At 38.5% G+C, this 15,534-nt stretch overlaps 1 protein-coding gene across 1 annotated transcript in view; it reads right to left on the reverse strand.

Moving 5' to 3' along the window:
• The window catches only part of SOS1 (SOS Ras/Rac guanine nucleotide exchange factor 1), a 45,608-nt gene that overhangs the window by 14,273 nt on the left and 15,801 nt on the right, over positions 1-15,534 (reverse strand). Inside the window, exons 6-10 of the mRNA XM_036380177.2 lie at positions 15,063-15,206; positions 13,227-13,337; positions 13,019-13,117; positions 2,158-2,285; positions 724-1,379 (exon numbers count right to left, since the gene is read on the reverse strand). Of these exons, the coding sequence (XP_036236070.1) occupies positions 724-1,379; positions 2,158-2,285; positions 13,019-13,117; positions 13,227-13,337; positions 15,063-15,206 (1,138 nt within the window). The remainder of the gene's footprint in view (positions 1-723; positions 1,380-2,157; positions 2,286-13,018; positions 13,118-13,226; positions 13,338-15,062; positions 15,207-15,534) is intronic.

Consider the following 15,534-nt stretch of genomic DNA (forward strand, 5'->3'; position numbering starts at 1 on the left):
AATTAAGAGTGTAAAAAGGAAGAAAAAAAAAGTTGTTGAATATGAAAAGCACTAATACCAAGATGCATGAAGTTTCAGAATAACTGACATACAGACAGAATCAGAAAAAAAAATTCCAAACCCCAAACACTAGACCATGCTTTGCAGCACAGCTTATGAAAATCCTGGGCTACTATCAAGAAGAACCCCACACACTGAGGTCAGCCTGAATAACCACATAAATGTCATAACTTCAACACAAACAGAAACCTAAAGTCAAAAGTCCTTAAATCAAATCCTCACTGAAGTTCTGATTAAGGCAAAGTTCTGAGGACAAAGTAAGCAAGTGACTGCATCTATCAAGTTGCTATTGGTCCTTCCATGGCACGCCAGCATGGACATAGCTGATAGAGTACAACCTTGAACTGAAAATGCTGGGCCCATAATTCTCTCCCACAATGCTGGCCCTTCCTGTGTCAGCCAGCTTTAAAAGTCTGGAGGGAAGGCAGTTCTTGTAGCTTGGGGCACAAAGGAAAAAGTATTGTCTAGAGCTCAATTGCTGCAGGCCCCCACCCCCTCCCTTGCATGAGAATAATCTCATGCACATGTAATATCCCATGTGAACTGCCAAACATACTCCCTTTTTACTCATTTTATGTATTTTGCTGCATGTATTTAACACAGAGAGAGAAGCATGAACTAGTTACTACCTTGAGTTTTGGGTGCACAAACCAAGTGCCTCACCTGCATACATGTGGTATGTCAGCCTCTCGATGAGCTTCACAACAGTTCCTGCCTTGATGATGGGGATTCCAGATTTGGGCTGCATGTTCTCTTCAAACACAATATTCTCTTCAGAGTCGGGTTCTGCAAATCTGTAAAGCTCAGGATTTGGAAATCTCATCTGCTCCTCTTTTTCTTCCTGTAACATTGTTACATCCAACATCCTTTCCAGCGTGCTTCTATATTGCAAAGATATCAATGCTGCCATCCAGTTGTTTTTCTCTTCAGCAGATTTAGCAGCAAAAATAACACTGTTCTCATCTTTTAAGATGATTTCAAAAGCATGTCTATACTCATTAGTGTCATCTTTATCATTGATTTGTACCTTTCGCATGAAGAACTTCTCCTTGAGTCGATATTCTGCATTGCTAGCACCAGGAAGTCTTGGCTGGCCATGATTTGACTTACAGCAAATCATCAAGCCATCAAACAGGAATATGTGTCTCTCGTGCTTTGCTCCTACACGTGTGAGTGTTCCTTCCATGATGAACTCGTTACAGCACTGTCCAATGTCTTTACCCTCCCAACCATCAATATTTTTCTGGATTTCATTCATTTTCTTAATTGCTAGCTGCTTCCCCTTCATCTGCTGAGTATAGAACCGGCATGCGGATTCACTTCAGTGGAGGATGGGAAAAAGGCAGCCTGTTAGTACACGTTTTTAAAAAAACACAACCACCACTAACACAAAAGCACCAGATCATCCTTCTGAGAAGTGAGGATTTCACTGAGAATGCAATTTCATCATTCAATATCAGCACCATTGCAAAGTCTTGACTAAAGCATCTCATCTGATAAATTTTCTACTAATCTTCAGCAATAGATGTTTTACCTAAACACAAACAACCAGAGGCAGGCAAGCTGTGAGTGCTTCTTAGCCCAACAAGCCACTCACTTCCATAACCAACAGAACAATTCTAGATGGCATTAATTTGAAACAAGTACATTCAGAAAAAAAACCTGTTAAATGTATTCATGTTCAAGCCTAAAGGTTACCCTTGGCAGCACAAAAATTGTCTGGCAACAAAAATATTGAAACAATTTTAAGAGTAGTTTCAAATTCAAGAACATTCCCTTCTAACCACACAGAAAGGTACTTTTAGAATATTTTTAGGTGGATATTTATTATCTGAGCACAATTAACCTAGCAATGCCGCAACTTTCTACTTACCAGTGAATTCTCAGAACGTCTCAACTACCAGTTTGCAAGGACACATAGAAATTAGAACTGTTTTAAAACAATAACAAATTATCTTGGCTTTGATGTCACTTCCTCTGAAAAAGCAGGCTTGTCACAAACTATTTTGTTCATTGTTTACTAAAAGAGGAAACCGGGAGCCCTGGATTTATAGCAAAGCATTAAGAGCAGAGAGCAGAAAAAGCGGAAACGTTTACCTAAGCCTTCGCTTTGCAAGGCTTTTGGAGCATATCCGTTCCATACTGCTTTGAAGATTTAGCAGGGCAGTTATTGCTTGCTTCAAGCACTCCTTATCCTCTTCATCCTCACTTTTTTCTTCCAATTGCTGTGAACATTGAAAATCAAAGACAGGAAGTGTTACAAGCATTTTGGTATTTGCAAATCCAGAAGTTTGACCCAGGAAGAAGAAATCTAACCTTCTGCTGATTTTCCATGCTCCTGCTTGTTATAGAAGTTAATGGTAATAACCAGGTGTGTTACTGACACAGGTGAGAGACAACTCTCTGCTAAGAGCTTAATCTCATTAAAATACAGCACAGTCACTAAGGTCTCCCAGATACAAACACACTCAGACGTGCAGTATTTATCTCAAACTGGTCTGATTTCCCTTACAGCTCCTTATTGGAACCCATTTCAGGTGTTAAATCTTAAGAAGAACAAGAAATGAAGAAGACCTCCATACACACCATACTACAGGACAAGATCAAATCAGTCCATAACACATAAACATCCTGGAACAGGCAAGCTGGACCCAAAGCTAAGCAGAATTCCTTCATCATATTTAAAAGTAGAAGATTACAAGGTCTCTCACCTCATGAATAACAGCCTAATTAATAAATCAGGTGGAAGCAGACCTTGGAAATTATCTCAAGCCAACCTCCAGCACAACTGCAGAGCCAACACAAATCAAGTTGGCCAGAGTCACAATTAGTTTTGAATTTAAAAACTAAACTAAAACTGGATAAGAAGGATAAGAACACTTAATATTTTGTGTCTAACTATTGTTATGAGATCTGCCATGTTGAAGATTGCTTGAAGATTTGCATCTCAAATCTTCATTTAAGCACTAAAATGTTTCACATCAGAGAAAAAATAGGTGACTACAGTTGTGGCTTAGATGTCAAACTGAAATAACATTTGTAGAATTATTAACAAGACAAGCATTTTAGACTATCACACACCAAGAATTAGCTCCACACAATTGAAGAATTTGTTTTGGTGGTAGAAGTGAAACAAAGGCCAGTATGAACCAGAATGAGATGCCCTTGCCAAAAGTAAAATTGCGCTGTTTGATTCCAGTGTAAAATATAAGTATTGTCCTTCAAAATTCAACAGAGTACAACAGTCACATTTGATATTTTAATGGGTCAGAGAACAGCACTAATTTCCCCCTAACTAGAGTTAATCATTCAATGCAACAGCTGTCAATGCCAAAGACTACTTTATTTGTTTTCAGCCATAAGCATGACCACAGTTTCTTCTAGGCAGCTTTGGTTCATGTAGTGTCATCTCCTGTGCTCTCAACCTAAGCAGCATTAGGTGGGAGAGCCTGCTTGAGTAGCAACCACTGAAATAGGTCAGAGAATGCACCACAGCAAGCATTACTCCCCACAAGATCTTAGGGAGATGACATCATCCAGGAAGGAACAGACCACCCTTTTCAGATTCCTCTACTCTCCAGATTTAATGGAGGTATCATCTCCCCTTTGCTTCAGATTTGCAGATCTGGGTTCAGAGAGGATTTCAGACCAAGGAGGCAAGTCCACCACTGGCAGAAGTCTTGAAAGAAAGCTTTGAAAAAGCTGTAACTACCTCTAAGACTTTGCATATTTCCTGCACAAGGATTCAGAGAAGGCTCTTTGCCTTGTGTGCTGCCTTTTTATAAGCTTCCATCAAAACAGTCTGGCTGGGTTTCTTACAATTTTTGGGTTGCTACCCTTTAGCAGTGGAAGAGATTGTTTAAGCCTGGTCTCCTTGAAAATAAGCCTTACTAGGTCCTACAATATTCTGTACATTCTCTTGAGAAACAAACTAATGAAGATTAACATTCATTACTGCAAAGCATTCTGCTCTTATGTTGCTTTTTACAGCAACCTCTCTCCAGTTGCAAAAATGTTGGTATTTATCCATGTCCCAAAGCAAAATACATATTTACATATAGAGAAAGCAGTTAATACTTAGAAACTAAATCAAAATCCAGTGAGTGTAATTATGCTCCAAGTTTAACATTTAGAAAGTGCTGTGCAGAAATGTGTGTTGTCTTCTGTGTAACACCAACACAAATGGCAAGTCAAGCAATACTCTGAATCACTATGAAGATACTTATCTGGACACAGGAATTTGGAAGTTTATATTCCAGCATGGTACTGTACAGTTACCAAAACCAGACTTAACCAGAACTCAGTGTAAATTACAGCAATGATTTAATCTTACACTGCCCCTGGACAGTTTAAAAAAGGTGGAAAGCGAAATGGCATAACTGGAAAGCATCCAGAAAGTTTCTCTGCAAATCCCACTCATTCTTCTATAGCTGTGCAGTGCCCCCTAATGAAGAAACCAGGGAGATGCTAAGTAAGTGGTGAGGGGGTTTTGTTTGTTTGGGGGTTGTTCACTTTTGTTTGGTTTTTTACAGAAAGTGCACTATACACTACAAAAAATAGTATAATTATTATGTGAAGGAAGTGCAGACTTCTAATTATCAGTAGTATTATAGAGATTGTGGGTTTTAACAATCTTATGAGAAAATACTGGCTTATCATTCATGTGATTCACAGTACTCCAGGCACAAGACACTGTTCATTCAAGGAAGAAAACTTGGAAAATAGACTGCTAAGGAAGTCTTTAACAAAAAGAAAGTAGTCTACATTCTAGACCACAATTTCTGAAGAGACACCAAGAAGTGAAAGACAAGGTATTTTGTTCTACCTGTTGCATACCACAGGGATTACATATTTATAAATTCCAAAGAGATAGAAAATAAATCCTTCTCATGCAGTGCACAATTAGACTGTGGCAGTTAACCTCTTACACTGTTAGAGAAGCATCTCTCTGGAAATACAGTGATAGAAAATACAGAGGAGAACCATAGCAGCAGGTGTCATGACAGACAGGAAGTCTTCTTGAACTTTAGGGTTTGCATCACAACCTAGACTTCTGTCTTCTTCCCAGAAGATTAACCACTGAAATTTGTGAACTGCAAGTTCTCCAACTCCTCTGGGAATCAAGACCACAGCTTCAATACACAGAAGACAGAGCTATTTTGTAATCAACAATAAAAACCAACAGGGTTTCTTCTCTGAGCAAGGCAGGCAGGTCTGCTGGCACTTAGCCACAAACCAATCCTGGAAGGTGGCTCAACAGCACAGGTACTTGAGAGCACTCTCTGACTTTTTGTAATTCCTAAAAAAACCAAAAAACTCAGTCCAAAGCAGCAGTGTACTGGGGACAAAAGAAAGTGTTCTCATATCTAGAAGCTTTAAATTTTTAGAAAGCATCAGGAAATCATCTGGGAGGGACAACTGCAGGGAGCACCATGCACTTCTGGAAAATGCTAGCAGACTAAAAAGCAACTCACACTTGAACCTTGAAGGAAACTCCACATGCCATATTCCTGAACATACATACATAGCTTCAATACACTGAAATTTGAAAAGTCATTTTTTTCTCATATAAACTCAGACAATCTTGAGCACAGTGCAGTAAAAATAGTCATACAGTTATCTGTTTATTTAGATCTACATTAGAGCAGGAGTGTCAGTTGCATTGACAGTGGAACAGAACTTAGTATCTTACTGAAGCAATGATAAAAACCTTTTCTCCACTCAAAGTTTAATTATGTCTTCTCAGTTTAATTTTTAAAAGCTACATAAAATAGCACATGACAAATATCAAACCCCAGATATCAGATAATTAGTTACAAAAAACCTTCAGAATTCTCTTGGAAGTACATTTTAGAAGACACAGATGCTAAAAGGCCCTCATCTTTTATTTCATGTTATGTTTAACTCACAATATAAAATATGATCAACCCATTGGGAAGCATACTGGACAAGTAAAGCATCAAAACAGAGGAAAACAAAAAGCATTTCAACTTGTAGTACAAGATTCCTTGTTCCTTCACCTCTTTACTATGTGACTTAAAATAGGTCCTAAATATATGTTGAAAATTCAAGTACATCAAATGTCATCCGAGCCCAAAAAACGTAAAAACATTTGGGCTAAAGAAACATGTGAATTTAAGGAATTGTTACTTTGATTACCCAATGTGAACGTTCTTATTTGGGAAGGGGTGTGTGTGTATGTGTGAAATTAAAATAATTATGTTTCAGAATTGAATTACATTACTCTGAAGTGCAATTTTGAAAATTAGGATGGACACTGAGGAGAAGTCAGGAAGACACATTGAGAACTGCATACTACACAAGTCTGTCAGCTGATGTTTCACCAATTCAACAGATCAAAAGGTTTCTTATGTGGCCAATTTGCCATTAGCATTCCCACAAAGGGGTACAGCCTGTTAGAAGACCATATTCCACATTTCCTCCAGGGCTACAGCAACCTGCTAAAGTGTTTACCTGGTGTCTCCTCAGCAGGAAGAGGTGCAATTTTGCTCTGTTTCTGCAAGTTTGCTCTCAGTTTCTGCAGCTGGGAAGGGATTCAAGTACGCAATCAATGTTAGGTTACACACTCAGCATCTCCTTCACCAAGGAAGGGATAGAAAAGCAAAGCTTTTTTTCAAATGTCTTCTCTGAGGTTTTCATGAAACTATTTCCTAAACATTCAGACTTTTTGTAGGCTACTAGCAGCCATTTATGCATTTTACATTCCATTACTGGGAAAGGCTACTTTGCCTATAGGAGGCCTTGACTTCTCAAAGTACAGAAAACTTATTTGCTCTGCATTTTTCAGAAATATGGGTTTTTTTTTTTTTTTTTTTTTTTGCATGTGCTGATGTCTCCTCCACAGCAGCATCATTACCTTTCTGCAACAAATGTACAAGTTCACACAGATCCTTCCAGAGCCTTCATGCTCTGAAACTCTCTTCTCTCCTACTGTCACTTTGGTTTGTCTCATCACTATTAGCAGACCTGCAGAATACATTAGAAATTTAAAACTCATAATTTAGTTCATAACATTTAGTTAGATCAGTATTTGAAATATCACAGAATATTTACCTATGTGCTACCACACTTGTAATTGAGGTCTTCCATCTTCTTCCCCCAAATTTTCCATCAAAGTAAAGACAATGCAATTTGAAAACATCTTCCCTTTCTCTTTTGTAATTCCAAAGTGGATTAAAATCCACTTCTTCTGCTTCAAAACAATTCAAGTCCGATCTTTGCCAGAAAATTTTGCAAGGCTGTAAGCAAAACTGGATGACACCTCTCTGTTTGGACAGAAATGTATGTATTTTTGAACAGAAATGTCTGAGTATTTCGATGCTATGTAAGGTGAATGCACAATTTCAGAGATCATTCTGAGAAGCAAGGGTAGAACCCTGTTGATTTTAAGAGGAACCCTGGTGTTAAGTAATAAAACCAGCAGGTGAAATGAAATGAAACAGCAGTGACAAGAACAAACCACAAATGGTGTTTGTTGTTCCACTTGTGTGTGTTATTTCCTTCATATTTCCATCAGTTTCCATTGAATATCTCAAAGTATTGACAGAAAACATAAACCTCCACTGTTATAAGAGAAACAAAGAAAGCTGACAGTGGGACTAAATCCATAGCTCCATATCCAGAAGTATTTCCAGTGAAGTGATGCAAGCATATGAAAATGTCAACCACTGCACTACCTCTTTCCAAGGATCTGCCTTTTGTACACAAGGTGCAGGAGAAGAGGACAGGGAAATACACTACAGTTTTGAAAAGATTATGCAACAGTATCAGAGACTGTATCATGACTGCCATAGTCACAAAAACTAGGAGTTGAAAATCCCAGCTAAAATAAGCTTCTTAACATTCAGTCCTCAATGGATTTTGTCAAAATTTTTATTTAGCAGGGAAAAAAAGAATCAAAATTTGTGCAAATTCCTGTAACACCCATCCATTTTCATGGGAGTTTGGCCTTGGGTGTTCAGCACAAGCTGCTGCCATGGAAGTTGAAGTGCTCTCTACCATCACTAACAGCAGCCCCTGAAAAGTGGGAACAAATCAGTTAATAGAGCTCTTCTAACTCCCACAGGACTACAGAGCATTTGCCACGCAGGTGGCTCTGGAAAACTGATTAGAAAACAGGACTTTGGAACCCTACGGTTAAACACGCAAGTGAAGTCGCAAGTCTGGAGTTCAGGATGTGCTTCATTTGACTTCCCAAAGAAGTCTGGCCCTGTGACATCCTACTCCTGCCTCAAGGGATCAAAGTACAGCCTTTGCTGTTACAGGGCCAGCAGGATTGACTGACACAGCTCAAGTGCCACTGGGGACTGGAAGGCAAAGGGTCACAAGGAATATTTTATGCTCACTTTTGTTATATTTTATCCAGTTTTTGCGGAAAAGCAGTTTTAGAGGGATAATAGAAAAAAATATTCTCAGAGGTACCTATTTAGGAAGGAAAGAAGAGTATTAGAAATTATTAGAAAATTTCTTGGAAAGAGACATCTGCTTCTCAAAATCTCAGATACATCCTGTGTGTAAGGAAAAAACCCTACGAAGCAAAACATGCAGCCCCATTACACCTCCACAACAGATGACATAAATCACTGACAAATGAAGTGACACCCATGTGCATAGACTCATCTGATGCAAACACAGGAAACACATCAATGAGTGCCACAGCAGGAAAGAAAATTAAGGACCAATTAATTCAATTAACAATAGCCAAATTTCTGGGAAAAGCGCACACACACCCACAAATGTGTGACAAAGTTTTTTTTTCCCCTTTCAACTTCTCCCTTTTGGCTGATGAACCCACAACTGACTTAAGCCATAAACTCACTACCACTTAAAGGAGAAAAGAAATAGAAATACTGTCAATGAAACCCCACAAGCAAGAAGTAAATACAGAATCTCATTTCCTCATTTCACCTGGCTGTAATCAACTCTGGCTTCTACCCCATGACACAACTCCTGTACCTTTACAACATTCCAGTTGTAACACTAGTCTTAGCTTAACAATATGAAGTTTCCTAAATTTTTTACCTACTGTCACATTCTAGGAAACCTCTTCTTAGACTTCAATCCAAATTTTACATCACCCCAGCTTTTTCCCCTAAAAAACACCCAAATACACTGGGTAGTCCTTATCACACATTAGCAACAGTTTGGTCAAGCTACACTTTCTTTATTTAACACACAGACCTCCATCTGTCACAGAGACCCAGAACTACACATTATCTCCAGTGGATGTAATAAGTCATCCACATCTGCAGCTACATACACAGAGATATGGAAAACTTTAATACTTCTGCTTTTTATTTATTTCAAATGGTACTGTGCATACAAGTTGCTGTCCTTGGAAAGAAGCACTGAAGAAAAAGTGATTTCAGGAAGTAAAATCTTGTGCTGATATTAAGTGAATACATTCTAGAAATAATTGACAGCTTTCAAGTCCATGATTTACTGGTTTTAACAGTAATTAAGGGATACTTTGCAAATTGACTAAAGCAACAGAACCTGCTAACCACAGTGCTCTTACTGAAGACAAGCAGTCCAGACAGTGTTGTGAGACAATGATCTATAATTGCAGATATTGTAAAACCTTAGCAGACTGACAAAGTTCAACTAATTAAGACTTTGATTCTCCACCCTGGGCTGGGTTACACCACTTACAGATGGCACTCCAAACCAAATTCACTCGATTTGTTACACTCTGGAACAGGACACTGGTGAAACAAGGCTGAGAATCAAAGTGAAGTCAAAGCCCAAAACACTTTTGGATGTGCTGCCCAATAAAACACACAGCAAGAAACTCAGAGGATCAAACTTGAAATCCCCTAGTCCTAAACTAACACTGTACTACCTTGTGCCTTCTTCAGCAACATGTAACAAATTTAATACCAACAGGTTGGGAAAGGGAGAGGTTATCATCTTGAAAGACCTTGCCAAACCAAAATTATTATTTTTACCATTAGCATGGTGGAAGAGGAAGACAAAAAAGTTCAACTGAGGAGTATTTTACTTGAGCTGAATTGCCAGTCAGTAAAACTTGAAAAGTTACTCATCATCTAAGAACAAAGTTTGAAAAAAAAAAAACAAACATAATATATGCTGCTGTGAAATGAAAGTATCCTTTCTTTTAGTATAAAAAATCTTTTAGATTTTTAGTATACTATAGATAGAATTCCAATTAAAATAGAAATATTTTAAAATATTAGCATTAATTTAAAATATTAAAATATATTAGCAAAGAGATGATAGTTACCATTCCTAAGTCATGGGACTCAAGTCTGCACTTGGCTTAAAAAAATCCCAACCACACAAAATCCCTACCAAGTTCTCTTGTTGCCCAAAATATATTGTTTTATATAAGCAAAGTTTATATACGCTTTGCAGCATTTCTACTTGGAAAAGAAAGAACTTTAAAGTAATCTATTCACCCAATGAAAGAGTATCATACATGCATACAAATGTGTACCATTTGAAACAGTGCCCAATTCAATTCAAAGGTCTTGAAAAACCCATTCTTCAATTACTAAATATCATAATAATGATTCTATGATTTAGGAAAGCTCATTTATTAGCTGAACACCTGCAGAAAAGTGCAGTTTCACACAAAGCTACTATTTTACATAGTTCCTATATAAAGTTTGAGGACTTTCAGGTTGGGTGAAGGAAAACACAGCCCTTAGTCCAGTGGTAATTACCCAACAATGTAACAGCAAGAAGATTCAGCTAAAAATAGAACATGCATTTGTGCATTCCTGGTACCCTGTCCAACTTCAGGAAGGCTTTAGTTTCTAAATAGGATAACCTTTAGTGAACAGAAATTTACTTTTTTTTTTTTGTAGTCTGGATGGTTAGAAGGTAACTGAAATGCATTTAAAATAGATTACTTCAAAATATGCAACATTATACAACACAGCTCAAAGATAAATGCTAACCTCTCTATCCTTACATATATCTATATTCAAGAGAAATCAAATTTTTTTTCCACCTGCTACTTTGCCAACATTTTGTCTCTTCATAACCAGAGGTCCATTTTCATAGTATTTTAAACTTGATTATTCATAGACATGCTTGCAATCACTAACTCAGGCCTCTCACCACACAAGATAATTCAATACCTTGTATCAGTGGAACTATCAGGATGATATAATTGCACAAATATCCTTCTGTGGCAGATAAAAATCAACCTGTTCAAAGATTCTGTTCAAAGATTTCAGATATAAGGAAGAAAATGCAACTGCTAGCATAGACTATTTGAGGCAGGGATTCATACTGAATTGCACATTGATGTACTCATTGACAGCTGAAGATGCTGCCACCAGAGCTGACACCTCTCTCTTCATGTGCTCCTATTATCCCTCATTGCCTATTCTGTGTACATGACATGTGTGTGCTGACAGACCACAGTGACAGGTGTCCAACTAAAACGTGACATGTGCAACACGGTGGGAAGAAAACCTGGGAGCTTATTATCAGATACAGAATAAAATCCAGCACAATAATATCAGACTGACACAGGGGAGAGGAGCTCTGTGCGTTTGTGTGTGTAGAGCGTGAATATGAAAAGAAGAATTTTTCCCGAAGCAGAGGTCATGAGTTGCAAAAAGACTGATAAACTTTGGAGGAGAGGGGTCAGCTTAGACTCCAGCCTGCCCTAGAAAAGGCAAACACGGGCTGCTCCCTGCTCCATAGGCACACATGCTCTCCTTTCCACCCTAAAATTGCCAGTGGCAAGAAGCAAGGCCGGATGGCTGGGTGTCAGACAGCCCTAATCCTTCATGCTTTGTCCATTAGGTAATACAGTGCCATATTCACATGAAGTATGCAAAGTACTGCATTTTGAGACTGTGAGGTAACAGTGTGAGCAGAGACACCTTATGTCTGTGCAGGTGTTTACTGTACAAAATGCAAACAAGCTGTGTCAAACCTCACTTCCAATGGACTGCCATGAAAGGAAATGCTTCATATTTTAAAGATGTCTGAAGTCAGACCAAACCCATGAATGAGACAAACAGATCAGGCACACATCCCAAAGTTTTTCAAAAAGCATGTTATACAAGACATACTACGTGCCAAAGGTGTACATGTAGATCTAAATCAATAAAAATGAAGTTACAACTGTAGACGCTTATACTCAAAGATGAACTACTGGCTTATCCAAAGACAACCAACCAAACATTCAAGGAAACACAACGCATTTCTTAAAATTGTTTTGGTTTTTTGTTTGCTAGTTTTTTTGTTTACTTCTGATCCAAATTTTCATAAATACTTCTTTGGAACACTGTATAGCTTATGAATTTCCATTAAGCCCAAAAGAAGCTCCTATGGGAACATTTTCCTCAAAATGCTTTACAGTCCTTAAGGATCATTATGCAATACTGTTAAGTGACCCAGAGTAACATTCTGCAGCTATTATATGTGTATGTTATTGCTACCCTATCAATGCAAGGTCTAATTACAAATAGCCCAAGTATAAATATTAACCAAGCCTTCCCTTTGAAGGAAAGATATCACCTTTACAATCCTGTGGGAAGTGCACTGCAAGAACACTGAAGCTTTTATTAAAATAAAATGAAGTCTGAAGGGGAATCTTGCTGTGATTTCAAATTTACAAAGTAACAGCTTGACATTTTCTGTACTACAGCCATGTGCCATCACCTCCCAACTCTGTTGAAACAGTCATTCCAAGAATATGAGTGTGTAGATCTCTACTGCTTTCTAGACTGATAGATAATTTAACAGAAATAATTATCAGCTGATATTCAGTTAATTCTAGCATCCACCTGCAGAGCACACAGCCTGCTTTTCTCTCAACACAGCAGTTTTATTATTCACATTCTAGTAAAATATTTTACAATTAACTGAGCATCCAAAGCTCTCACCTAACACTGAGAACCATGAAAAAAACCCCAAAATCTCCAAACACATCAGATTTACACAATATTCTTACTTTTAGCAGTTCAAAATAATGAAGACAGTGGTAAACAGGGGCGAGGAGGAGCCGGGGTAGAACATACTGAACAGCTTCTTTAAAGCCTTCACCTATTGACTAGAAACAAAATAAGTTTCAGTCTTAAAACAATACATGTACTGAAGCAATAAGACAATGTAATTAACACAGTAATATCAACAACATGCTTTATTTAAAGGCAAGTTACCTGTAAATAAAATGCTGCTCCTGGCTTAGACAATTGACTTAGAAAATGATCGTGAAACCCGGGTCGTAAAATATCTTGTGCATATGATTCATATGGATCAAATGCTAGTTCCTAAAAAGAGACACAGAATAACTTTACAATCACAGAATCCCAGAATGGCTTGGGTTGGAAGTGACCTTAAAGATCTTCTAGTTCCAACCCCTCTGCCATGGGTGGGCATGCCATCAGTTTACAAAACTGATTTAACAGCTAAACTTCCATATTTCTTATAGAAAATACATATACTACACATGAGAGACTTTTCTGCACACTTTTCCCAAAACACCTATAGAGAAGAATCCATACTTTTACGTGCACAGACTTGTGGATTAATTCAGCCTAAAAGAGATTTCTGGAAGTCAACTGGTCCAGTTCTTTGCTCAAAGCAGTGCCCACCTCAGGGCCAAAGACAGATCCATCATTCAAGCTGGCTTGAGAATGCTCAGGGTCTCTCATCCTGTTGAGTTCTAACTCTAAGAACAGAGGCACCAAAACCTCTCTGGGCAGCCTATCCCAACGTTCAATTGTTCTCATTGCAAATGTCCCCCTCTCCCCCCAGTATCTAATCAGGATTAATCTTTTTGCCATTTTCATGTTCTCTCACTCATCTCTCAGTTCACAACTGAGAAGAATCTGCCTTGGCCATCCTCACACCTTCCTTTCAGGTAACTAAAGACAGCAATAAGGTCTCCTGCTTCAGCCTTCTCAAGAATCAACAAACCCAGCAGTCTCAACCCTCTTTCTGCATCCTGGGCCTCAACTCCTTAATCATCATGGCAACCTTCACTACAAGTCTATCTTGCCTATCCTGAAAGCCCAGAACCAGACACAGTACACCAGATTTGGTCTCAAGTTCTACACAGAACTGCCAGTGACACATTCCCTAATACAACCCAGGAGCTAGTTAGCCTTCACATCCATCTCCAAGGATCTCCCAGCCCTGGCAAGCAGTGCTGCTCCTCAGCTGAGACATTGCATGGGGTTATTTGTTCCTAGGTGCAGAATTTCATGTTTACCTTTACTCAGCCCTAGGAGGCTCCCATAGGTCCGTTTCTCCAGCCTGTCAGGTCCCACAAGCAGCAGCTCTGTCCTTCTGTGTGTCCCCTCACAATTTGTCAGCACCTACCAACTAGATGAGGCAGACCTCCTCCCACAACACCAATACAGAAATTAAACACTATCAAACCCTGAGGAATGCTGGTGACCTTTGTGCTGCTGATAACAATCCTTTAAAAACCTGACAGCTCAGCCAACTGCCCACGTTCTACAATCCAACCAGCTAGGCTGAATCTCCCCCATGCTATGACAGACTGTGCTGAAGGCCCTGTTTAGTTCAGATAAGAGATAATAACTGCTCTTCCCTTTGTCCATGGACACAGCCACCACTGAAAACAGTCAGCTGGACAGCTACAGTTTGTCCTTTGGAAATCTGTGCTGGCTTCTGCCAACCACCTTCTAGTCCTTCACATGGCTGGATGTGAAGTCCAGGAAGATGTGCTGATCTTCTCAGGCACTAAGGAGAGGCTGACCAGCTTCTAGTTTTACAGAAACCTCCTCATCAGTGTTGAGTTTTTTTCACCTCCACTCTCTGAACTTTAAACAGCCACTCTACAAACTGAGATTTAGAGACTAAAAAAGATAAGAGCACTTTAAAAAATGGACAGTCCCTTCATCACAGTGGGGTTGGAAGAAGAGATCTGAAACTGAAGAAAGCCAGCTGGAACAGAAATCTAATTGCAAGTAATAAAATATGAATAGCAAAAAAACCCACCAAAACCCACAACACCATTCTCTTACCTCTGCCATATCTTCAAAACAGCTGCCTACTAGTGGGTGAGGACTACCTTCATCTGTCATTTCAACAGTGTCCTCTATATGACCCAGTAACTTCACACTAAGTTCATGGATGTCTGATATACGACTAAATATATTTTCCACATCCTGCAACAAAACAAGACAAAAGTCAAACATACAAAGCTACTCTGTTCAGATGTGAAAGTCAAGAACTTCCTTAAATAGAACAAGATTTTACAGTAATTTTATAATATATTTTTTCTGTGATTTATGTAAAATCATAAAATGTATTTGAAAAATAATGAATATATATCAAATATATCAAATGAAAATATATCAAATGTACATTACTGAAACATGACAAAGAGCAGTGACAGATATCAAAATTACAGACCTGTAAGTGAACATAAGTAAATGGGAAGGTTTCTTCCACAGTCCTACAAAACCTGCAAGTGCTCTTTTACTATTTCCATAT

Source organism: Molothrus ater, chromosome 3 (assembly GCF_012460135.2).
Source record: "Molothrus ater isolate BHLD 08-10-18 breed brown headed cowbird chromosome 3, BPBGC_Mater_1.1, whole genome shotgun sequence".
In the NCBI taxonomy this organism is placed as follows: Eukaryota; Metazoa; Chordata; class Aves; order Passeriformes; family Icteridae; genus Molothrus; species Molothrus ater.